General features: G+C 47.1%; 1 protein-coding gene and 1 pseudogene across 2 annotated transcripts; one reads left to right on the top strand and one right to left on the bottom strand.

The window, feature by feature from the left end:
* Positions 1-3074: 3074 nt before the first annotated feature.
* LOC143666723 (transcription elongation factor 1 homolog pseudogene) lies at positions 3075-3546 on the bottom strand (annotated as a pseudogene).
* Positions 3547-17699: 14153 nt separating this feature from the next.
* Positions 17700-22847, top strand: PRR14 (proline rich 14). 2 transcript variants are annotated; one of them, XM_077141227.1, is made up of 12 exons: positions 17700-17806; positions 18614-18685; positions 18808-18976; positions 19597-19718; positions 19788-19992; positions 20265-20308; positions 20509-20618; positions 21029-21617; positions 21754-21823; positions 21904-21995; positions 22286-22357; positions 22446-22847. In XM_077141227.1, the coding sequence occupies exons 2-12, from the start codon at positions 18663-18665 to the stop codon at positions 22729-22731; spliced, it is 1782 nt and encodes a 593-aa protein (XP_076997342.1). In that variant the 5' UTR covers positions 17700-17806; positions 18614-18662; the 3' UTR covers positions 22732-22847. The 2 variants fall into 2 exon arrangements, with proteins under 2 accessions (XP_076997342.1, XP_076997343.1); XM_077141228.1 differs by lacking the exon at positions 17700-17806 and adding an exon at positions 18197-18307.
* The last annotated feature ends 1415 nt before the right edge of the window (positions 22848-24262 follow it).

Genomic DNA, 24262 nt, shown 5'->3' with positions numbered 1-24262 from the left:
TTTCCTTTGCAGGAATAAGTTTCATAGGGCTAGCTCCAAGATGGAGGGCTCAGCCTATGGAATTGGTTGTGCCTACTACTTGTGAGAATATCAGGAATTCCCCAGATGGGGAAGTTTAATATTTCCTGCTTTCTCCCCAGTCCTCCCAGGGGACTTTGCAAATACTATTTTTATTCTCTGCCCAAATTATGCTGGGATGTATTGGGGCATCACACCAACGTATACAGACTAACAAGATTTTACTCCCTATCCAAGATTCTATGTAATTATGGTGTTCAAATAAACTGATCATACAAGTTAAATTAGATAATGTGCTACCCAAAATATAAATTTTTCACCAAATAAGCCTCCCTTCTTTTGGTCTCACAAAGAAGTTGACTTTTAAAATATAGACCATATCATCCTTTACCAGTATACTGATTTACCTTAGTCCTATCCACATCAGCTATATTCATATCTCTAGTCAAAGTCTGATCACTTTTCAACTTTTTTTTTAAAGCAGTTGTTATATGGGATAATGCTGACTTTTATAATTCCAGAGTTCTAACTTTGATTCTTAGGTGTCACACAATACCCAAAGTTCCAGGCAGTGACCTGGTTATACACAAATAGCTCAGCATCTCAGAATTTAGAAATAACAGTTACAACTCCAGAATAGCTGTGACTGCTGTAAGAGCTTACAATCTGGGAACCTTTACAATAGGCCTCAGCCTGATAACCCATGCTCTCAACATCAATTCTCTGAGTTTCCATATTATAGTTAGTCCATATGAGTGAGGCATGATAATATTTGTCTTTTTGTTTCTGCCATTTCATTCAACATACTGTCTCAAGGTTCATTCACCTAGGGCCTTCTTTTCTTTGAACTTCATTCCCTTATAAAAGACTCTAGCAGTAGGGTTTAAGACCCATCCTGACTGAGGTGGGCCACATCTGTTAACCTCATCAAAAGGTCCTACTCACCCCCAGAAATGGATTAACTTTAAGAGCATATTTTTCTGGGGTATATACAGTTCCAAAACATAATCTATGTTCTAATTTGCTAGCTGCTGGAATGCAATATACCAAAACGGAATGGCTTTTAAAAAGGGGAATTTAATGAGTTGCTAGTTTACAGTTCTAAGGCCGAGAAAATGTCCCAATTAAAACAAGTCTATAGAAATGTCCAATCGAAGGCATCAAGGGAAAGATACCTTGGTTCAAGAAGGCCGATGAAGTTCAGGGTTTCTCTCTCAAGTGAGAAGGCACACGGCGAACACAGTCAGGGCTTCTCTCTCAGCTGGAAGGGCACATGGCGAATACGGTGTCATCTGCTAGCTTTCTCTCCTGGCTTCCTATTTCATGAAGCTCCTTGGGAGGCATTTTCCTTCATTCCAAAGGTCACTGACTGGTGGATTCTCTGCTTCGTGGCGCTGCAACATTCTCTGCTCTCTCTGAGTCTCTCTGAATCTCTCATTCTCCAAAATGTTTCCTCTTTTATAGGACTTCAGAAACTAACCAAGGCCCACTCAAATGGGTGGAGACATGTCATCCCCTAATCCAGTTTAACAACCATTCTTAACTAAATCACATCAACCAGGGAGATGATCTCATTACAGTTTCAAATATACAATATTGAATAGGGATTATTCTACCTTTAAGAAATGAGATTTATATTAAAACATGGCTTTTCTTAGGGGGCATACTTCCTTTCAAACCAGTACAGTCTAGAAAACTGGTATAATGCTATTATCTCAAAGAAATGTCACGTGAGGCTTTAAATGAGTTCATTGTATAATGTGTGAGGCCTTTGGTGGGGGTTAATTTAAAGGAGTTATTAAATGAGGGAGAGAGAGCTTAGCCAACAAGAGGGGTGCTGTAAGCTTATAGGGGTTCCACTATAAGCAGCGAGAAATGCAGTAAGTATATAATAATTTTTATTCTTGGAGAAACCTTGAAGGTTGGGGGAGTATGGTATTCGGCCCCTCTCCTCCTGTGTCCCATCCCTTGGCTAGTTGGGTATCTCCCCCTGCCCTGCCCCTGGTGCCCCCTCACTCTTCCAGGCTAATTCACCTGGACTCCTGGAGCTATGGGGGTAGTGCTTAGTGTTCTCAAGGGGATCTGGCTCAAAGAACTGAGACCCTGACTCTTTGTCTACTTCTTTTTACACTTTCCTTTTAAAGAAGTAAATAGGCATGTTTAATAGTAGAGTAAATACAGCTTACTCTCTTCTTTATCTATGACTCATAGTTCTAGAGTTAATAGCTCAGTACCCTTGAGTTCCTCCAAGGTAGACAGTATGCCTTAAATGAAGTATGTGTGCACTGTTTCCAGAACAAATGAGAAATCAGAGTATAGAATTTTGGGTGGAGAGACAAATTTTTCTTATTGTGAGAACATAAATAACACAAAATTTGCCTTTTAACGTGTATAATTAAGTGGTATTAATTGCATTCACAACATTGTGCTACCATCACTACCATCCATTACTAAAATTCTGTCATTACCCCAGAAACTCTGTTTAAGCAACAAACAATAACATACCATTCCCTCCCCTCCCAGGTGACCTCAAATCACTTTCTGTGTCTATGAATTTGCTCTGATATTCTAGATATTTCAAATATCTGAAACTCTAGATATTTCAAAAAGTGGAATCATACAATATTTGTCCTTTGATGTCTGCCTTATTTCACCCAAATAATGATTTCAAGGTTCTTTCCTCTTTCCCTGAACGGGCTGCTTTGACTCCTGGCCCGCAGGCATTGGAAGGCAAGGAAGGAGAGGGAAAAGTCCATTTAAAATGAGCAAGGCTCTAGTGAAAGAGGCTGGGCTTATCCTTGCCCAAAGGCATCAGGAAACTGGTTCCAGAAAGGTCCAGGCCCCAAAGCCAGGGAGGGCCAGTGACAGGGAGAGAGGAGCCAGTTCAAAGGCTTTTGGAGCCAGCTGGGGCTCCAGTTTAGGCCTTCGGGCACTGAGCCCTCAACTTCACCCTAGGTCTGCAAGCGCACACACACTCAGAACCCGTCCCCGGGGTGCCCCCTCCTTCCCCCCCCCCCCCCCCCCGCACACACACATACTCACACAGCACTCTCTCCCCATTCACACAGGGACAGCTGGCGCAGAACCGGAGCCACATCTCTTCTGGTACCCAGCAGGAGGGACCTACTCCTTGGCGGGCGGGGCTGACAAGGGGGTAAGTCCTCTTTGTTGCTACTGATTGGTCGCTTCGCAGGCGTCTATCCAATCGCTGCGAGAGTCCACCATTGTGACTAATAAGGGGATGGGCGTCTGGAATGTCTCTAGGCACACTGTGCAGAAGATGATTCTGTTATTGACGATCCGGTCTGTTTTCACGTCGCAAGACTTCTCATGGTCACAGAAGGTGCGGGTAAACTTGGTCTCTAGAATGTCCGTCATCTTCTTAGGGGGTGGCTTCTGCTTTGACTTGCAGAGCCCCTTGTCCCCAGGACAGTGACCCTGCGCTCGCCTTCCCTCCTTTCGATGGCTCCATTCACTCGGGAAACAGCCTTCAGTCCTTATTGCTGAATAATATTTCATTGCATGCATGTGCCACATTTTGTTTATCCATTCATCTGTTGATGGACCCTCGGATGCTGTCCAACTTTTGGCAGTCGTGTGAATAATGCTGCTATGAGCATTGGTGTACAAGTGTCTGTTTGAGTCCCTGCTTTCAATTATTTTGGGTATAGATCTAGAAATATGCCTTTCAATTATTTTGAAACTTCAGAAACACGGCCTATGGGGAGGGGGAATAAAGGGTCTTTGGTCCCAGGCCTCATTCTCAAGAAGTCCTCAAATTTAAACTTTTGATTTTATCCTTAAACAATTGGTATGAACCCAGAGACACTAAGAGAATTGAAAGAAAACTTTCATTAAATAACTTTAAAATTATGCCTCATTACTGTAACTTACCTTGCCTTGCCTTCTGTATTATTTTTCTAACTCTTATATTACTTTGTGAATAAAAATATATATTGCAATGGAATTTTTGTGTTAACAAATATCACTTTGCTAAATGCAAACATTTAAAATATACCACTGTGCTGGTTTGAAATGATGTATGTACACTAGAAAAGCCATGTTTTAATCCTAATTCCATTTTGTAAAGGCAGCTGTTTCTTCAAATCCCTATTCAGTATTGTATGTTTGAAACTGTAATGAGATCATCTCCCTGGAGATGTGATTTAATCAAGAGTGGTTGTTAATCTGGATTAGGTAGAGGCATGTCTCCACCCATTTGGGTGGGTCTTGATTAGTTTCTGGAGTCCTATAAAAGAGGAAACATTTTGGAGAAAGATTCAGAGAGAGCAGAGCAGAATGACACAGCCACGAGAAGCAGAACGACAAAGCCAGTGACCTTTGGAGATGAAGAAGGAACTTGCCTCCTGGGGAGCTTCATGAAACAGGAAGCCAAGAGAAGAAGCTAGGAGATGATGCCGTGTTTGCCATGTGCCTTTCCAGATGAGAGAGGAACGCTGACTGTGTTCACCACGTGCCTTCTCACTTGACAGAGAAACCCTGAACTTCATCGGCCTTCTTGAACCAAGGTATCTTTCCCTGGATGCCTTAGATTGGACATTTCTGTAGACTTGTTTTTTTTTTTTTTATGAGTAATTATTATTATATTTAATTGTTTACAATCCAATTAATCATCTGGGAAAATCTTTTTTTTTTAACAGTTTTATTCATACACTCATACAATCCATCCTAAGTGTGCAATTAGTGGTTCTTGGTACAATCACACAGTTGTGCATTTACCACCACAGTCAGTATGAGAACACGTATAGACTTGTTTTAATTGGGACAGTTTCTCGGCCTTGGAACTGTAAACTAGCAACTGATGAAATTCCCATTTTTAAAAGCCATTCTGTTTCTGGTATATTGCATTCCAGCAGCTAGCAAACTAGAACAGGGACTTTGCAAATACTTCTCAATTTTCTGCCCAGATTACTCTGGGATATATGTATATTGGGGCATCATATCAACCTGTACAAACTAACAAGATCTCACTCTCTATTCAAGGCTCCTTGTAATTATGATGTTTGAATAAGCTGACTATACAAGTTAAATTAGATAGTGTGCTACCAAAAATAAACATTTTGCACCAAATAAAATCTCTTCCTTTGGTGTCTCACAGAAGTTGAAGTTTTAAAACACAGTCAATATCATCCTTTACCCTTTAGTCTGATTTACCTTAGCCCTATCCAGATCAGAACGGCTTTTAAAAGGGAATTTATTAGGTTGCAAGTTTACAGTTCTAAGGTGAGTTAGTTTGCAAGCTGCCAAAATGTGATATACCAGAATTGGAATGGCTTTTTAAAAGGGAAATTTAATAAGTTACAAGTTTACAGTTCTAAGCCTATAAAAATGTTCAAATTAATGCATCCAGGTAAACATATCTTAATTCAAGGAAGACTGACGGGTCAGGAACACCTCTGTCAGTTGGGTAGTCATGGTAGCTGGCATCTGCTGGTCCCTTGCTCCTTGGCCCCATTACTTTCAGTCTGTCTTCCTGTGGGGATTTCTCACTTTGCTTCTCCAGGGCTGGCTTTCATCTCTTGGCTTCCCTTGGCTCTCTCCGGGTCTGGCTTCTTAACATCTCATGGCAACACCTGCTGGGGTCCAAGCACCTCCAGACATCCGTGTCTCTGTTTTCCAGGTGTAGGCATCTGTGTCAGCTCTGTACTCTGTCAGCTCTGAGGCTTCTGTCATTTCTGGCTCTCTCCAAAAGGTTTCCTCTTTTAAAGGATTCCAGTAAACTAATCGAGAATGGATGGAGTCACATTTCCATCTAATCAAAAGGTCACACTCACAACTGGACGTGCCAGATCTCCGTGGAGATCATCTAATCAAAGTTTCCATCTATGATATTGAATCAGGATTAAAAGAAATGGCTGCCTCCACAAGATTGAATCAGGGTTAAAACGTGGCTTTTCTGGGGTACATAATACTTTCAAAACGGCACAGAAGGCTGTGAAAATGTCCAAACTAAGCCTTCCAGGGAAAGATACCTTGACTCAAGAAAGGGCCGATGACAGTCAGGGTTGCTCTCTGAGCCAGGAAGTCATGTTACCAGACAAAAGTCATGGATTCTTTTGCCCCATGTGCGCAATAGCTAATTCCTGAGACAACAGGGTTTCAAAGAGAGAGAGTGTATTACTAGGCATGTAGAAGAAGAGAAGATGGCCTATTGGCCCAGAATCTGTCTTCCCAAATTTAGGGGGTTGAAGGTTTTCTTAAGGATTTTAGTAAGGGGAGATGAGATCACTTCAAATAGCAAGTCCAATGCAGAAAAGGAGGCGGTGTTGTTATTATCATTTCTAAAGGAGAATATAAGCTGAAAGGAGGGAGGCAGAATTATCACTTCAGTAGTAAAGGTGTAAACCAAAAGGAAGACAGGTTATCTTTCAATAGCAGAATCTAGCTGATACGATTTACAAATATCAGGGGCTAAGGCTAGTTAAACATTTTGCACCAAATATTTTTGCACCAAACTCATCAGCATTAGGACCTTTGCCCTGCAAGAAAATGACCAGATAGAGGGGATAACAGCTCTTATAGTCACAAAGGCACACAATAAGGGCTTTTACAATCATTTTGGATATCAGGGCAGCTTAATTATAATTCAGGGCTTTCAAGTATTCTCCTCTGTCTGCTCCTATATCCCAGAAAGCAAAAAGGAATATGATTCAGTAATCAAAATCATCCCTTAAATTCTAACTTCTTGGTTACAGGCACATGGCGAAGTCTGCTTTCTCTCCCGGCTTCTTCAAATAACTTCCCCAGGAACATTTCCTTTCTGAATCTCTGGCCGTGTGGGTTCTGAAACTTTTTCTGAAATGGTTCCCTCCTAAAGGGCTCTAGTAAGCGACCCACTTTGAATGATGGTGACACATCTCCATGGAAACCACCTAATCGGAAAGTCCCACCCACAGCCATGGAAACAACTCAATCACAAAGTTCCCATCCAGCAATTTTAAATCAGGATTAAAGAACATGGCTTTTCTGGGGTACACAACAGTTTCAAACTGGCACATTTGTATACACCACAGCTCCCCCTTCCATTCCTCAGCGGACATACCATTAGTCCCACTCCATCCATTGCAAATTGTGAAAACTGCCACCATAAGCACCAGCGTGCAAATGTCCATTCGTGTTGACGGCAGGGACTTTTGACTGGCACCTGCGTGGGGCTAACAGGACGTGAGAACTGTTAGAGATCTTGTTGGGTGGTCGCGGTGCTGGGAGAAAAAGCCAAAGTCAGAAGGCGCGTTCTGGGGCCTGCAGGACCCTGAGCCTGGTTGCAATGAAGCTGACAGGAGTGCGGTGGGTGAACCAGGTGGCTCTGCCCTGCGGGAACTTGGAGCTGGGGGGCGGGCGGTCAGCTTCTCCAAGGTCCTATCTGGCCTCGATACTAGGGGAGGGGCCCAGTATCCTGCCGGTCTCCAAATCCCCGACTTTGTAGCGGTGGAATCTGAGATTTGTAGGTTGGAGCTTCAGTGCCCGAGTTGGGCACTTAAAATGGCTCAAAAAGGTGAGTTTTCTCCTGTAAAACGGGGGTATAGATCCCTAGCTCTGAAGATCATTGTGTAAAAATCCTACAGAGGGCTCTTGTGGAAATCAAATAACAAGGTGTGAAGGTTTATTTGAAATGTCCAGAATTGAGATAGGAAGTAGAGAGTGGTTGTGTAGGGCTGGAGAGAGAGAGAAATGAATATACAAAAACAAAACAAAAAAAACCCTCATTTTTACACTTTCAGTGAGTTGTATGGTATGTGAATTAGATCTCAAAGTTGTTTTTTAAAAGGTGTGAAAGGTCTTTGGAACTTCACAAAAATTGGGAGCACTCCACAAAATTTTCCCCATCAATTATTGAATTTGTCCTCCATCCAATCTTTTGAGGTGAGCAACATTTTAGAAGAGCGTCTCAGAGAACACAAATAATTGTAGGACAGAAGGGACAGTGAGAAAGTGCCCTACATGATCAGAAGAAGGAGAGCCTTTAGAAGGCTTCAGGGATGAGATGCCATTGAGGTGGGCCTTCAAGGATGATAGAATCTGGACAAGGGGTGAAGTAATGACATTCTAGAAAGATGTTAAGGCATGGGACATATACCAAGTTGATATTAAGTTCAGTTTGGCTCAGGCATAGGGTGTTTGAGATAACGTTTTTTAAAAAATCAGTTTGGGTAAGCTCAGCCTACGTGAAATGAGCATGATATTTGGGGCTTGATAGAATGAGTAGGGACATCCCAATTCTGACATTTATTATGTAATAACTTTGCAACATTTGGTCAGTCACCTTACATCTCTGAGCTGCAGTTTGGTTATAGTCCCTACTTTGCAAAGGTGTGAGACAGTTAGCATAGGGTAGGCAGTTAATAAGTGTTAGTTGTCTTTTCCCTGAGGGTTAAGGAGGCATTTTGGTCCTCACACTGTAGGCAGAAGGGAGGCTTTGAATATCCTTGAGTAAGGGGGTGATATCAGGCTGAGTTTTGAAATTTGGGAGAGAAAGACCTGGAGATGAGTAGAGGCTTTTGCTTTAATCCAGGCAAAAGTGAACGGGCATCTTAACTCAGGCAAAATTAGTAGGAATAGACTGGAGGGTCCATTCCAGAACCCTCAGTGTGTGGTCTGCTGTGTTCTAAAACAATGGCTTGGACTCATACTGTACTATTCATAAGAAATTCTTATGGGCCCAAACCCGGTAAACCAATCTCCTAAATTTAATCTGGGGAGGTCAAGAGTGGGCCCCAGATCCCACCTCATGGTCTTCTCCAGCATAATTTGTTAAAGCTCTGCTGTTTTAGTCCACAGACATCCTCCTTCCCTCTTGAGAAAGGGGAATACAGATACTTTGTTCTTTCCAAGATTCCCTAGGGCTGGAGAAGGCAATTGAGTGCACATTTGCTCCCTCATTTATCATGTTTTTCCGGCAATTCCAGCCTCTGTTTTGATATAACTAGCTCCTCTTTTGATCTACTTTTTCATTACCTGTCATACCTAATTTGCACATATGTGCACATGAACACACAAAACACGCCTCAACCAGGCTTCTGCCCCACTAGTCTACTAGAACAATTCTCTCCAAGGGGTACAACCTCCTCTTTTTTTAAAACACTCTGCCTCTCTCCTCAATTGACTTATGAATTCCTTTGGGTTTGTTTCATTGTGTGTCTTGGCTATCCTTTCTCCATCTTCCTTTTTACATCCATCATTTTTGAAGTGCATCTCCTCAAAATTCAAGCACCCACTCGCTTTCCCTTGGTTTCAGTAATCAGCATATCTCGTAGGTGCAGTTCCCTAGGGGGTTTTTCCCCTAGGGAACATTTGGTAATATCTAGAGACACAACAGGAGGGGTAGTTGCTGCTGGCATCTAGTGGGTTGAAGCTAGGAATGCTTCTACTAATCATCTTACTGTGCACAGAAGAAGACCTTAGAACAAAACATCAATTTGACCCAAAATATCAATAGTGCTGAGGTTGAGAATCCCTGTCCAAGGCCCATACATCCAATTGGCTGCTAAATATTTTCACAATGTTGCTGAGCCACAAGTTTGATGTTTGTTCAAGAGCTGAACTTTGCCCCTCTCCAAATTAATTGACTACCCAGCTAGACTTCACTCTTTCGGTTTCGGCATATTAGATTTACAGTTCCAAACTTGGGAGTTAACAGAATCCTTCCCTTTCATGAATGCTGCTGCCTGCCAGACCTGAGACTTTACTAGATACTGGATGTATAGAATAAATTAGTGAAACAAACAGGCTAAGATCCTCCCTTAAGGAGCTTACATTTTTAGCAGGAGAAAGTTTCTAAATGGATATAAATAAGCAATTCTTCCAGTTGACTCTATAATCCTTTCTTTTCCATTCCCATCATCCTTCATGTGTGTAATACATTGCCCCAAAACTTGGCTTAAACAACAAGCATTTAGTATCTTATAGTCTCTGTGGATGAGGAACTCAAGGCCTAGTTGGGTGGTTTTGGCTCAGGGTTTCTCATGAGACTGCAGTGAAGACTTTGCCTGGGGCCACAGTCAGTTGAAGGCTTGACTAGGGCTGGAAGATCTGCTTCCAAGCCCACATGGCTGTTGTCAGGAGGGCTCAGTTCCTTGCCACTTGGGCCTCCTTACAGGGCTCCACTGGGTTGCTTATGACATGTCAGCTGGCTTCCCTCAGAGTATGTGATTCAAAAGAGTATGTGTCTTTTTATGACCTAATTCCCAAAGTCACAACTGTTCCTTTTGCTTTATTCCATTCATTAGATTTGAGTAAGAGGAAGACAATTAGTTTCCAACTCTTGAAACTCTTGAAGGGAAGAGAGTCAAAGTATCTGAGGATGTATTTGTAAAACCACCATACCTCCCTCCCTATTATTATAAGCTAGCCCATTACAATAATTTGCCTCTCAAATATATTCATTCCCCAATCCATTTTGCACAGGAGTTGCTAAATCTTCCTAAAACATCATCTTCATTTTGTCTTGTCCCTCATCAAAAATCTTCACTGTAAAACACATGTGCTAGTGACACATATTTAAAGGTTATCACTAAAGCACTGTTTATAATATTGGGAAATAGAAAGCAAATTAGATGTCCACCAGTAGGGTAGTAATTGAACGAACTATGGTACATCCACGCGATGGAAAACTAAGCAGCTGTTAAAAACAACGTGGAAGTGTGCTGGGCAAAGAGGTCTGAGAGAGTAGGCCAAGTGCAGGCCAAGTGTAGTATGCTCCATTCTGAGTTAAAAGAAATCAGGAGGAGTAAGAATAGATATTGGCATTTGCTTTTATATGTATAAAGAAACTCTAGAGGGTACATAAGAATCTAGTAAGAATCATTTCCTGTTGGGGGGCTGGGCAAGACTGAGTAGAAGATTATTAAAAAAATTTCTCATCATGCGAATGTATTGTCTATTAAAAATTAAATTGGAAAGATGAGTTTTTTCTTTTTTCATTTCTTTTTATGAATTGATGTAAATGTTCTAAGAAATGATCATTGTGATGAATATACAACTATGTGATGATATTGTGAGTTACTGATTATATATGAAGAATGGAATGATCATAGAGTAAGAATGTTCGTGTTTGTATGTTCTTATGTTGAAAAAAAATAATAATAAAAAAATTTAAATTGAAAAGATGAGCAGTTTCCTTTTTACCTACAGTATCTGTTCATTCGTTTGTTCACTCATTCCTTTTACAAATCTTTATGGAGTCTGGCATACCAATGCCTAACAGGCGCTATTTTTTCCCCACTATATTTGTTTCCTCCTTAAGCTAACCTTGACTGAGCCTTGAATAAGCTTTTTTATTTATTTATTTATAAAAAAAAAAATTTAACAACAGACGAACAAAAACATTAACATATTATCATTCCATTCTACATATATAATCAATAATTCACAATATCATCACATAGTTGCATATTCATCATTTCTTGGAACATTTTCATCAATTCAGAAAAATAAAATAAAAAGACAACAGAAAAAGAAATAAAACGAAAACAGAAAAAAAAAGATTATACATACCATACCCCTTACCCCTCCCTTTCATTGATCACTAGCATTTCAAACTAAATTTATTTTAACATTTGTTCCCCCTATTATTTATTTTTATTCCATATGTTCCTTGAATAAGCTTTTTACCTTTTTAAGGTAAAAAAGGTAAAAGCTTTTTAAGCTTTTATAGTTCTTTGTGCATTCCCTCCCGAGATGCTGAACCCCATGCCCTGTATCCTTGGCCCTAAACCTGTGGCTTTCTCTAAACTAGTGCCACTCAACAAGGATGTACCACCCTTAGGGGTGCTTTGTGAATTTGTAGAAGCAACTTTATGGTCACAGTGATAGAAGGGCTCCTGGCATTTCAGGCCTCCTGGTGATCTTAGGGACTGTCACTTGTCTCACAGAGTGCCAGATAGTCCCATTCATTGAAAAAATGTCCCTTTGTCCTCCCCCATTTTCAGAATGCCCCAGGGACAGTCATATAGGTGGAAAGAGGTTCATAATTATCAAAGAACAGAGCCTAAATTCATTTTATATAAGCACAGTTTTAATATATCTTGACCTTTCTGGGAAGGCCAACACCTGATTAAACTGAAGGCATATTATATTTTACTTTATTTGGAAGTTTACCAAAAATTGTGTGACATTATGAAAAATCATGATGGCATCAGATGACGTGAAAGAGCAGATGGCAACCCTTGTGCAATTTGAATCACCTATACAATCCCACCCCCACCCCTGCCCCGGACAGTGTGTTTTCGTGACTGTGGTATCTGTAGAAACCCTACATAGAGGGGCAGGCATATGAGTACTTCAGCACGAGCACTTCACTATATCTTTTGGCTTAGCCTACCCAAGCATTTCCAACTTGAGATATATGTTATTTTTTTTAACCTTAAAAGAATAATACGCAGACAGAGAAGTGCACAAACCCTAAGCATAAGCTCAATGAATTTTCACAAAGTGAACACACCCATGTACCCAGCACCCAGATCAAGAAACCAACACACTTCTGGCACCCCAGACTCCCATCGTGCCCCGCCCCGTCCTGACAGTACCCCCCAGATGTAACCACTAGCCCAATTTCTAATGGTATATAGATTGGCTCTTTTTGAATTAATTCAAATGAAATCATACAGTATGTATTTTCTCTTTTGTTTCTGGTTTCTTTCCCTCAACATTAAGCTTATGAAATCCATCCATATTGTCACCTGTAGTTGGAGTTTTTATTCTCATTTATGAATAGTATACCACTGGACACATATTATTTTATTATAAATTACTTCCCTTTCATTTATCCTTTAAATTATAATTAGGGTTATACTGATTTAAAAAATAGGATTGTAGATGGGTTAATGAAGTTCACCACAGTTAAGGGAGTATTCAAAATCATCTGTTCTAAAAAGGGTACATTTGCTCTGATTGACAACAAACCAATTATTTGCAGTCTCCTAAATTTTCCCCTCTGGACTTTTGCACATGCTGTGACAACCCATGCATAATCTCCCTTCCTGACCCCCCTTCCCCCAAATTCTCAAGATTGTACATCACTTTCTCTGGGAAGGCTTCCCTGACTCTAGCTCTGCTTACATGTTCCTCTGGGAACCCAGATATAAGCTGAGGCTAGCACTTATCACACTAAAACGCAGTGGCCTATTTACTTATCCGTCTGTGTCGGGACAAGGGCTATTGCTGTCTTGTTCACTATTGTATCTTTTGTGTCTGGCACCTGGTCAAAGTTCCGTAAATGTATCAAACAAATAAATAGACCAAGTTTGGCCTTCTTGTCTATTCAGGGCCCTTTCCATCCCACATCTAGACTTCCCTCTTTGTCTGGGGACAAGGCCACAGCTGCATGAGTCTGTTTTTGTGCGTGCCACGGGCCCTCTTCCTGACTGTGTCTCTGCCTTCTCAATCTATATTATCAGGCACAGTCATTTCCAGATAGGTCAACCTGGACTTGTTTTCTGTAGCTGTCCAGAGTTGGCCTCCACCGGAAACCATCAAATGTCAGGAATTGTCAATATGGTAGCAGCTAGGCTTAACTTCCTCCACCTCAGCAGAGACAGAAGAGCAGGATTTAAAATGACTACGAATATGTTTGCAATGGAGACTTCTGCTGCTTTTACAAATGGCTTTCCTTCTTAGTTTATTAAAGCTGCTGGAATGCAATATATCAGAAAAGGAATGGCTTTTAAAAAGGGAATTTATTAAGTTGCAAGTTTATAGTTCTAAGGCCATGAAAGTGTCCAAATTAAGCCACCAACAAGAGGTTACCTTCCCTCAAGAAAGGTGATACCATCTGGAACACCTGTCAGCTGGGAAGGTATGTGGCTGGCATCTGCTGGGGTCTCTGGCTTCTGGACACCTCTCTCAGGTGGTAAAGCACTGGCAAAGTGTGTTAGCTTTCCTCTCCTCATTTTATAAGGCTTCCCCAGGGGCGATTTCCTCCTGCATCTCCAAAGGTCTCTGGGTGCGTGGGCTCTGTTGGCACTAAAGCTCTTTCCAAAATGGTTCCCTCTTAAAGGACCCAGTAAGCAAGCCCACCTTGAATGGGTAGAGACACATCTCCACGGAAATCACCTAATCAAAAGTTACAACCCATAATTTCCATGGAAACATTAAAAAAGATCCCACCCAACAATACAGAATGAGGATCAAAGAGCATGGCTTTTCTGGGGTACATAACAGTTTCAAATGCACACACCCTCTGAAACATTCGTATAGTGATTTCAGGAGCGACTTTCAAACTTGGGACATTCATTTTATTTAGCGCTAAAATACCAGTTGGTGATGGTAAAAGTCTGGGTACAGTCGGGAGAGAGAAGTCACCCAGCAATTTCAACAGGGACAGTTTAATACAAAGAATTATCAACTACAACAGGAAATTAGAGAAAAGAGGGATTAGATAGTAAGAAATAAAGAGAACTCTAAAGAATACAGGAAGAGTGGATATGAACAGCAACTGAGACAGAATGTCCAAGGAAAAGCCTCCACCCTCCCTGGGGCTGAAATCCAGGACTTCTAAGAAAGAGCACAGAGGTTGCTGGGTGCCACTCTGGTTGGAACTTGCTGGAAACCTGCATTCCATGGTCCTAGGGAAAGCAGTTCACAGGAAAACATCTTATCAGAGGCACAAAACCATCAGAGGGAGTTTACAGGAAAAGCAGGCACACAGAAAATCAGCCTGTACCAGAGAAGCGGAGAGCTGGAAAACCTATTCGCTCTGCAGGAGCCTGCCAATAGAGCCCACCAGAACCAGGGAGCAAAAACTCTTTTACTGCAATGCCTCCCAAATGGTGTATTGACAAGTCTTAACATGGGACCAGTTGGCATAGAAAAAAATATTTAAAGGCCCCAGTTCCACTTTCACAGAGCAGGCAAAATGGGTGACTCTGGAGCTGAGAGGTTTTTAAATGAAGAACCAACACAGTGACATGCCATTGTTTCAGATAACAACAGATACCTCTCCTGGCCTTTCTTGGCTTTCCCTCCAGTCCTTCCAATCTTCCTCCCTTCCCTGACATCCTCACTATGAGCCCTACCACTTTATCATGCAACTCCTTCCGAACTGCTCCCTGCCCACCATCTCCCAGCCCCCCCCCAAAAGCCAAAGATGGAGCTGGTGGAAGGTTAATCTCTACACTGGGGCAGAGAGGGAGTCAGACCATGGGGAGGACCAGAGAAGTAAATATTATAGCAACCTGAAGTAGCTGACCAGAGGCAACAGTCTGGAAAGGAAGGGGCTGAAACCTGACTGGATCCGTTACTTCAGGGTGGAGAAGACGGAAGTTGAGGGAAGTAGAGACAGTGGCAATTCCGTAGATAGGGATAAAAGGCAGTGATATAAACTGAGGGAACAGGCACCAGGTTTAGCTCCAAGGCAGAGCATCTGGGAAGTGTTGAATTGCTGATGTCTAAAGTGCAAACCAGGGCAGCAACTCAAACCCAAAGCTTCTGATCCTTCCACAGGGGCGGTTCTTAGCAAAGGTCTGTAATGGACTGTCCCAACCATTTCAACACCCTGCAGCCACAAACCAACCTGACCCAACCCCACCCTACCCCTGCTGATCAGGAGCTCAGGCTAGAAGCTTCTACAGAGAGAGGTACTGAGCAGAGTAGTACCAGGGACCTGGTACCAGAAGGGGCAGGGGTGCTCTGAGAGGAAGAGGCAGTTGTCATCTTTCTCTTTTTATCTGTAGCCTGACATTTAGATCATTTATCAAAAACATTTAAATGTGTTTTCTCACTTGATCTTCAAAGCGCATTTTGAGATAAGAATGCAAAGGTTTATTGTTCCTATTTTATGAGACCACTGAGGCCAGGAAGAGTTAAGCAGGTAAGAGATCCAGAATTTCAAGGAGAATGAAACACTTTTGTGCCCTAGCAGCCAATCTCTGGCCACATCATCTTACTCCCCTATAGGTGGCGTGAGGCCTCTTACACTTGGATTGGCATATGTTGGCCACACCCTAAAATATGTACCCAGTTGGTGGTTAAGATAGGAATTGTTGAAATGGTAGTCACAAAGAGGGCAGAGGTGAATGCTGGCCCAAGCTGGGGCCAAGACTGCCACAGTCTGCTTTAGACTTCAACTTGATGTACCCCAAAGCCCCAAGCGTGGGTCATGGCAAGGGCCCTCAGTATCAGATTCTTAGGCTCAGGTCCTTTCTTTTAACTATCTCCATTGCCCTTGGTGCTGACTTCTTCAAGAGACTGGGATAATCAATTCAGATCAGGCCTGCTCTGTCCTTGAAGGTTTCTCCTGCCTTGGAGCTTGGAGAGCACTGGGTATTTTAGCAGGAAAGCCTAAAGAGAGGGTCTCAACTCACCAAAGCCACCATGCCTCCAAGGCACATCCTCAGGCACTAGACAGCTAGCCCTGACCTAGGAGTAGAGTGAGAAGGCCTCTAGGTGTAAATAGCTAAGACTCCTATAGTGGATCTCCAGAGGGCCAAGCAAACCTGGTGTTACAAAGAGAAGCTGTAGCTCCGGGAAGACATCTGTCTTGATGAGTCCTTGGGGCATTGGGGAGTCTTCACTGACCCACCAGCTCTCCCAGATTGTGCTCTTTCCATATCATCTTTTCTGTTTCATTAGTTGGGCGCTCAAACTTCTGATGATTTTACAGGACCGGGTGGGTGCCTCTGCATGTTTCCACTTGGTCTCAGATCTAGGATTCCAGGCTTCATGTTCTCTTGCTCTACCCAGAAGAAAAATTCCTTGATTTGGGTCACGGAATCCTGGGGCAGGAGAATTGGTAGCGGTATGGGTTTTGATTAGGCGGTAAGGGTGCTTTCCCATGAAGCAACCAGTATATTCCGACTTCCTCCCTACCCGCTCTTGGTAAAAGCTCCCACAGGTGCAGTCTTTCGCCTCTCCTAAAAGCGGAATCCCGTCCGCGATTCCCTACTGAGGAATTATTTACACCCCCATCTAGAAGCCAGCGGCTCCTTGGAGCCGAGAATAGAAGCGGGCGGAACGCCAACGCGCACGCCAACGTGGGTTATCGGTCTTCTGCATGACGCCCCTATACTGAGCCCTCTGCGCGGGCCGCAGACCCCGCCACAACTCCGGGAAGAGGTACACACCCTTCAGGTGAAGTGAAGCTCACTGCCCCAGCTTCCTCCTCAACCTCCATTCAGCCCAGTCTCCCTAGGACCTCGCGCGGAAAGCGGGGCCGGGGGGCATAGGAGCTCTAGGCGGCTCGGACTTCGGGGTGCCCGCCGCCCTCTCCCCAGCTCGGATCCCACGACATGGGAACTCCGTTTTGAATCTGTGTGACCGAGGGTAGCAGGATAGTCCGGAAAGATACAGGAACCAGCCTCAAATGAAGCCTCTCTAGGAAACTGGGGATTTCTCCTATCGTCAGCACTCAGTTCACGTTTATTGGCCTAATGACCAGAGGACCGGAAGATGCCCTTAAAAAATGTGGCGGCACTCTAGCTTCACTACAGCTGCTTCAGTAATTCAAGAAACCTGGAGCAGCCTTCGGCCATTGACTGGCCTTCAAAAAAAATGATGCCACCCTGTTCACTTCGGTTGATCGAGGATTACAATCTCTGCCCTCAACCAAAATGGCGACTGTGCCCAATTCGGCTCCTTGCCCCTAGGGATAATGGCCGCCGAAGCGGCTTCACTTCGCTTCTCTCCACTCCGGAAGACGGAGATTGTCGATTGGGCGGTGCCCGAAGGCTCAGAGAAGAAGGCCCTTGGCGGTTGGGCAGGGTTGGGTAAGGCTGGTTTTAAAGGAGCCGGGGGGTGGGAGCCGTCGAAGACCCGGGATCCACGGGAGGCGGCGGTGAGTGGCGCGCGGGGGAGGGCACGGGGCCGCTGGAGAGAGGGCGGGAGGAGGGGTGGGGGAGGAAACATTTGCACCATCTGGTTCCCGGGTGGGGGGAGCGCTGGGCGGGGATCCGGGGAGGGCCGGGGTGGGGGGGTGTATGTGGGCGGGACCTCCCGGGATTGGAGTGAAGGGGTATCTGCTTGACAGTGGATCTCCGGGGATCCGGACTGAGATCCGTGATGCTCAGGCTCGGACCGCCCCTGGCTGAGTGGAGCTTCGCAGAGCCGGAGCTAACCGGGGGAGGAGAATCCTCGCGCGGCGTCTGATTGGAGGAACCGCGCTGTAGGATTCTGTCCTCCGAGATCCAGTCTATGGGATCTCGGGGCGCGGGGGACCGTCGGTGTGTGGGAGTATTGCTTCGGAGGCCTCCGTCACTTGCTGGGAGTGAAGAAAGTATCACAGAGGGAGCCGGCGGAAGCGGCGCCTCCCAGGACCGGGATCCCAGCGGATCCCGGGGTATCTGAGGGCGAAATCTGCAGGGACAAAGGCCCCGGGAAGCTCGGGCCGTGGGGGTGAACTGGGGCGCCGCAATACAGGTTCTCGCGGCAGGTGCCCGGCAGGGCGCGAGTAATCCGCTAATCGCGGCGGCTGTGGCGGCGGCGGCGACAGCGGGAAGACACCCGCTTCGGGAGGCCGGCTGGGGGCGCCCTACCGCGTCTCAGGGCTCTGGCCCGTGGGCTCCCCGGCGCCGCGGGCGGACCATGAAGGGCGGAGCCCCGGGGGAGGGGCTGGCCCTCACTCCCCGCTCCCCCCCTACCCCAGGCTGCAGCCTGGGATCCCTCAGGGACCCCCCGGAGCCGCCGCTTTCCCCATGGACTTGCCCGGGGACTCCAGGTGAGAGCGCACCCCGCCCGCCTGTTTTGAGCCCGGGAAAGGGGGAGCCTGGCGACAGTACCGGGAAACCAGAGAGCCGGCGACCGGCTCAGTCGGCTGCCTCTGCTTTTCTCATCCTTTAGCCCGCCCGGCCCACCGCGTCTGTGCCGCCAGCCATTGGCCCGAGCATTATGGGGAGCCGGGAACCCGAAACGGCCGAGGCTTCAGCCCCAGGGAGCTCCTTCACCCCTGGAAAAGGCCTCTCGGCGGGTCCTGGCCGTGGTGCTGGAAGATGTCATGGCTGCCCACATGGTGAGCCCCTGGACTGAGAGACACCTCCGACATACGCGCGTGCGCGCACATGCGACTCTCCTCAGTGTCAAAGTCAGACCTACCAGAGTCCCAGTGAGGATAACTCAAGTCCAAACACCCCAGTCCCATGGCCCAGGCGGCCTCCATAGTGCTAGAATTCTCTTAGGCTCTCATTTGCTCCAACCTAAAATTGGGCAGGGTCTCCTGCCCCTAGTGGCCACCCACAACCCTGGTAGGCTGGCCCCACATCTCTGTAACTCAGTCCCAGCAACCCTTTGGCTTCCTTCTCAGCCCAGCCTCTAGGCAAGCCTTGGGAAGTAGGGTGAGGTCATTGACTCCACTTCAAAGGAGCGAAAAGTGGAGGCCCAAATTATGGCAGTGACCACTCCAGGTCACCTTCTGCTTTTCTTTTCTCCAAGCAACCAGGGTGAGAAAAATTACCCATGTCACATCCCGGCAGGTTAGGATACTCTAATTTTGGGTCCTTAATTCAGTCTAAGTTACTTCTTTGGGGATCTCAAGTGAATTCTAGCCACAGCCTCTGTCCTCTGTGTGGCTGGGGGCCCTGCACAGCCAACCTCATTCTGTTAGCCTGCACTTGACCCTTTATCTTCTCCTAGGTCCCCTTGGTGCCCCAAGAGGAGACTTCTGCTCTTCGACATCACAGCAACCATCAGGATTCTGCCTGTAGCCAGCCACCTGCCTTGCCACCCCAACAGGCCATGTGGTCCCCACAGGCCAGGTGAGCATGGGGATCAGGCAGAGCTGGGGACATGGCTGAGCCCCTCTGACCCTCCTGCTCCCTCTCTAGGCCTCCAGACCCTCTGCACTTGTGCCGTGAGCCCTTGAGCCGCATCCACCGGCCCCCTGCCACCCTGAGGCGGCGACCAAAGACAACCCCTGGCCCTGAGGAGGGCCCTTCACAAAGGGTGGACCAGGCCCCCCAGCCCACCCTGGTGGTGATGCTTGAAGACATTGCTGGCCCTAGATCCTCAGCCGAGGCACGGAAACTTCAGGTAAGGATGTCAAGTGTCAGAGTGCTGGGAGTAGGCATTCCACGGAGACAGAGGACAGAGGTGAGAAGCCTGAGTCTGGGGTGGATTTTGCTCAGGGCAAGAATGACAGTAGTTTACATGGGAGATGCTGTCTAAGCAAAGACCTATTTGGAAAAGTGTTTGATGTGAACCCAGGCATCTGGAGTCCAAGAGATGGAGATGGGGTGTGGGGAGCTAAAGAGGCTGAAGGATAACTTCCCTGCCTCCCTACAAATATCCCCTTTTTAATCCAGGGCTCTATCGGTGAGACCCCCAACTTCATCACCCCAACGCAAAGGTAAGAAAACTGGGGAAGGGGTCATCAAGATGTCCAGGCCACAGCCATGGTCCCTGGCAGCCAGGTTTAGGGACAGTAGGAGTTACTTATCCAGTCCTTTTTTCTAGCACCATTAGAAACCTTAAGGACAGGTGCTGGCTCAGGTGAGATCAGGGCCTGGAAGCTCCCCCAACCTTTCTTTACCTTGCCCTTTCACCCAGAGCTGAGTCCATGATGATGGTTCGCCAGCCCATGATTCCACCCAGGGACCTGGAACTGCCATTCCAGCCATCTACCTTGCCTGAAGAGCCTTCAGAGAGCACACCGCCAGGTCAGGATTTGGGTAGGGGGATGAAACTTGGGGCTCTGGGAAATCCTAGCTGACCTTGAAAGTGTCAGGTGCAGAGGTGGGGGTGGGGCTTAACCCATCCCCAGGGCAGAGCTGGATATGTAGAAATGGGTTTTCAACTCCCTGAGGGTCAAGTTAGGGATTTGAAGGTAGGATTTAGACCCCTCAGGGTGGGGATTGGTGTTTAAAAGTTCATTTAGAGGTCCCTAAAGTTAGAGCTTGGAGTATGGAAATGCGGTTTGCACTTCAAGGGCCAGAGGTTCTACTCCTAAATGCAGGACTTAGTTTTTAGGGGTGGGCTTATTCCTTTCTGGGCAGAGCTCAGTGTTTGGGGGAGGTGCTGAGGCTTAGACACCCACTGCTGAGGAATGCCCTGACTCTCCTTTCCTCAGCCCCAGATCCTGCTCTGGAACCCCCATCAACCCTAACACCATCCAGCCTTTTACGTCCCCGCCTCAGTCCCTGGGGCTTGGCCCCCCTCTTCCGTTCCGTCCGCTCCAAGCTGGAGAGCTTTGCTGACATCTTCCTCACACCCAACAAAGTCCCCCAGCCCCCGCCCCCACCCCCGCCCATGAAGCTGGAGTTGAAGATTGCCATCTCCGAGGCAGAGCAGTCCGGGGCTGCTGAGAGTGCTACGTCCGTCAGTCCCCGGCCCCCTATCCGCCAGTGGCGGGCCCAGGACCACAACACCCCAGCTCTCACCCCTAAGCCCTCTCTGGGCCGAAGCCACTCCTGCCCTGATCTGGGGCCTCCTGGCCCAGGTGCCTGCACCTGGCCCCTTGCCCCACCCCACCCAAGCCGGCCTAGGCCTCGGCGGCACACTGTGGGTGGTGGGGAGATGGTCCGACCCCCACCACCCTCTCGGCCCTGTCTCCGGAAAGAGGTCTTCCCTCTTGGAGGACTGGGAGCCTCCCCTCCCCTTGCCACATCTTGCTCGTCCACTGCGCCCACTTCCTCCTTCTCCGAGCCTGCAGACCCGAGGTATTGCTCTCAGTAAACCCTCCTTCAAGCCCTGGTCATGGTCTGGGCCCAGCCTCCTTCCCTAGCATCCCCAGTGGGTGGCATGGGTCTGTTGCTATGAATGCCGTTTGTCCCTGAGCCTTGAGCTTCTCTGCAGGTTGGGTTCACCTAAAGGGAAGGAGTCACGGGCCCCAGAGGACCAGGTGCTTTCAGACCCTGAGATCAAGGTAGGTCTCAGATGAGGGGGAGGAGCCAAGGGGGGAGGTGCTGAGCCCATACCACATTCACCCTTTATCCATTTCCCCAGACCATGGGTAAGGTTTCTCGATTCAGAATACGCAGGACCCCGGCCCGGCCTCAACTCAACCTTACACCAATGGGGCTGCCTCGACCAATCAGGTGAGAGGGTCATGCCCCTTGAACTGCCTTGGCCAAACAAGTATGTGCTTGGGTCCTCTTAAGTGTGCCTCTGTCTTTTCTCTGGGAGCACAATCCTGCTGGAAAACTCAATTTGTTCTGGATATGGTTTGAGCCCAGAACTACCTGTCTGCCTCAGGCAGCACTCCTGGCTCCTGACATGTCCCAGAAACTGAAATATAAACGAGGCTTCCCCCAGTCCCTTTTGGGCAACTATGAGAGTCACCCTTCTGGTCCCAAGTTTCTCAGTAGCTTCTGCCCTCTGTCCCCAGGTTGAACAAGAAAGAGTTTAGTTTGGAAGAAATTTACACCAACAAGAATTACCAATCTCCTACAACCCGGAGGTGAGAAACTTCAAAGTCTTGGGGTGTAGAGGGAAGGCTGGAACCATGGGGCACGCTGGTGACCAGCACCACTCTCTGCCTGGCCCAGGACCTTTGAGACCATTTTTGAGGAACCCCGGGAGCGCAACGGGACTCTGATCTTCACCAGCTCAAGGAAGCTCCGGAGGGCTGTTGAGTTTCGGGACAGCAGCCTTCCTCGCTCCCGGCGGCCCTCCCGTGGAGTCCGGGCTGCAGCTGGCAGGACCCTTACTTCCAACCTGGCTCCCAGCCTGGATGTGGGACCCCTACTGCAGCAGCGGCTGGAGGAGCTGGATGCCTTGCTCCTGGAGGAGGAGGGGACGGAAGTAGATGGGGAGCAGCCCCGTCGGACCTAGGAGGTCCATCCTTTCATCCGTCCATCCATCCATCCTGAAGGGGGAGGGGAGAAGCCTCTTTGAGGCAGTTATATTTTTTCTCTATATTTCTAGTAAAGTTTTCGATATGTTTCTGATTCTTTTGGATTTCTGTAGCTGAGTTTGAAATTGGCAGTGGTTGATGTTTCTCCTTTGGCCTTCCAAGAACTGGGAAATGGGAGAGGGAATGACAGCTGGGCACAGAGAAAGGGTAGGGGAATGGTGGGTGGAAATACTGCCCCTTCCCTGTCTGGAGGGACACTTCTGAATGTGCTCCAGATGATACTGTGACCCCTGTGGACCCTGAGCAGGGCCAGATTTTCCCAATTCACTTACCTCAAGGAGGAACCCAAAAGGCCCAAGGTGGGCCAAGGCCTTGGTCAAGGTGGCCCAGTTGAATTCCTCCTGCCACATAGGCTAGGACCTGTTGGTGGACTTGAGGGAAGAATTAATAGCCATAAATGAGCACCAACAACCACCTGTCACAGGTACTTAGCCTGCGCGTAGCCTGATGAGGGGGGGCATTATAGTCTTTCTATAGATGAGAAAGCTAGCTGAGTCAGTTCGTTGTCCACATTAAAAAGGCAACCCAGACCAGCAGAGGCCAGAAGCAGCACACTACCTTTTCTTAAGTTTCTGGAGTGGCTGAGGGGAGCGAGGCTTCAGGAGTCCAGACCCTGACTGAAAATCTAGTAACTTGTTTGTTCGTATGTTTCCCCCTCTGTAAGATGGGGCAGTATTAGCAGCAGCCACCTCGGGGAACTACTACTAAATGAGTTAATATAGGAAAAAGTGCCTCTAAGTGCGAAGTTAGCGTAGAGACTTCAGGCCAGGCAACATCCAGTTGCACCGGCCTTCGCTTTCTTGCAGCGCCTCTGGCGCCAGCAAAGCACGCTCGGGCCACCCGGCGCCGCGGAGCGATCCCGCAGCGCGGTCCGCACGGTGACTGTGTCGCCACGCGCGTGCGCGAGATGTGAACAAGCCAGTGGGCTAGGCCAAGGCGGCTGAAAGGAAGACTGCACAGCAAATTGCCGAAAGGAATCTGCCGCGGCCACGCGCCACCCAGCGGCCAACCGCCCCTCTTTGGCTCTTGAACTATACCCTAGCTCCTCCCGCCCGACGCCATCAGAGGCTGGCCAATCGACGAAGACCAGGAAGAGGTACGTCATCTGGAGGACCATCCTGAGCACCCACCTCGAACCAGTTGAGTCACAGGACTCGAGAAGGGGTGGTGCTAATCTGATGTATAACCAATCCCAGAGTTGAGGGCGGTTACATATTGCTCCTCCCCCAGTTCTAATTTTGACTCCGCCCATCGTTTTGACGTAAACTTCTTAACCTATCAACTATTAAGCCTGTGGGGGGGAGGGAGAGGGAAAGGGGGCGGAGAGTGGGAGGAGGCAGAGAGAGGAAGGAGGCGTAGGCTGAGGAGGAAGAGGGAGGAGGGGAGGGAAGTCTTGGCGGAGAAGAGGTCTGAGACTGCAAAGGAGACAAGAGGAGGGTGCGCTGGGGC

The sequence above is a fragment of the Tamandua tetradactyla genome, chromosome 23 (genome assembly GCF_023851605.1).
Source record: "Tamandua tetradactyla isolate mTamTet1 chromosome 23, mTamTet1.pri, whole genome shotgun sequence".
Taxonomy (NCBI): Eukaryota; Metazoa; Chordata; class Mammalia; order Pilosa; family Myrmecophagidae; genus Tamandua; species Tamandua tetradactyla.
Note: the sequence above shows the minus strand (reverse complement) of the source record. Positions and strands in the feature narration are given on the sequence as shown.

Coding starts and splice junctions, on each gene's coding strand:
- PRR14 (XM_077141227.1), top strand. CDS start 18,663: ATGGACTTGCCCGGGGACTCCAG. Junction 18,686..18,807: donor GACTTGCCCGGGGACTCCAG/GTGAGAGCGCAC, acceptor CTCATCCTTTAG/CCCGCCCGGCCCACCGCGTC. Junction 21,618..21,753: donor TCCGAGCCTGCAGACCCGAG/GTATTGCTCTCA, acceptor GCTTCTCTGCAG/GTTGGGTTCACCTAAAGGGA.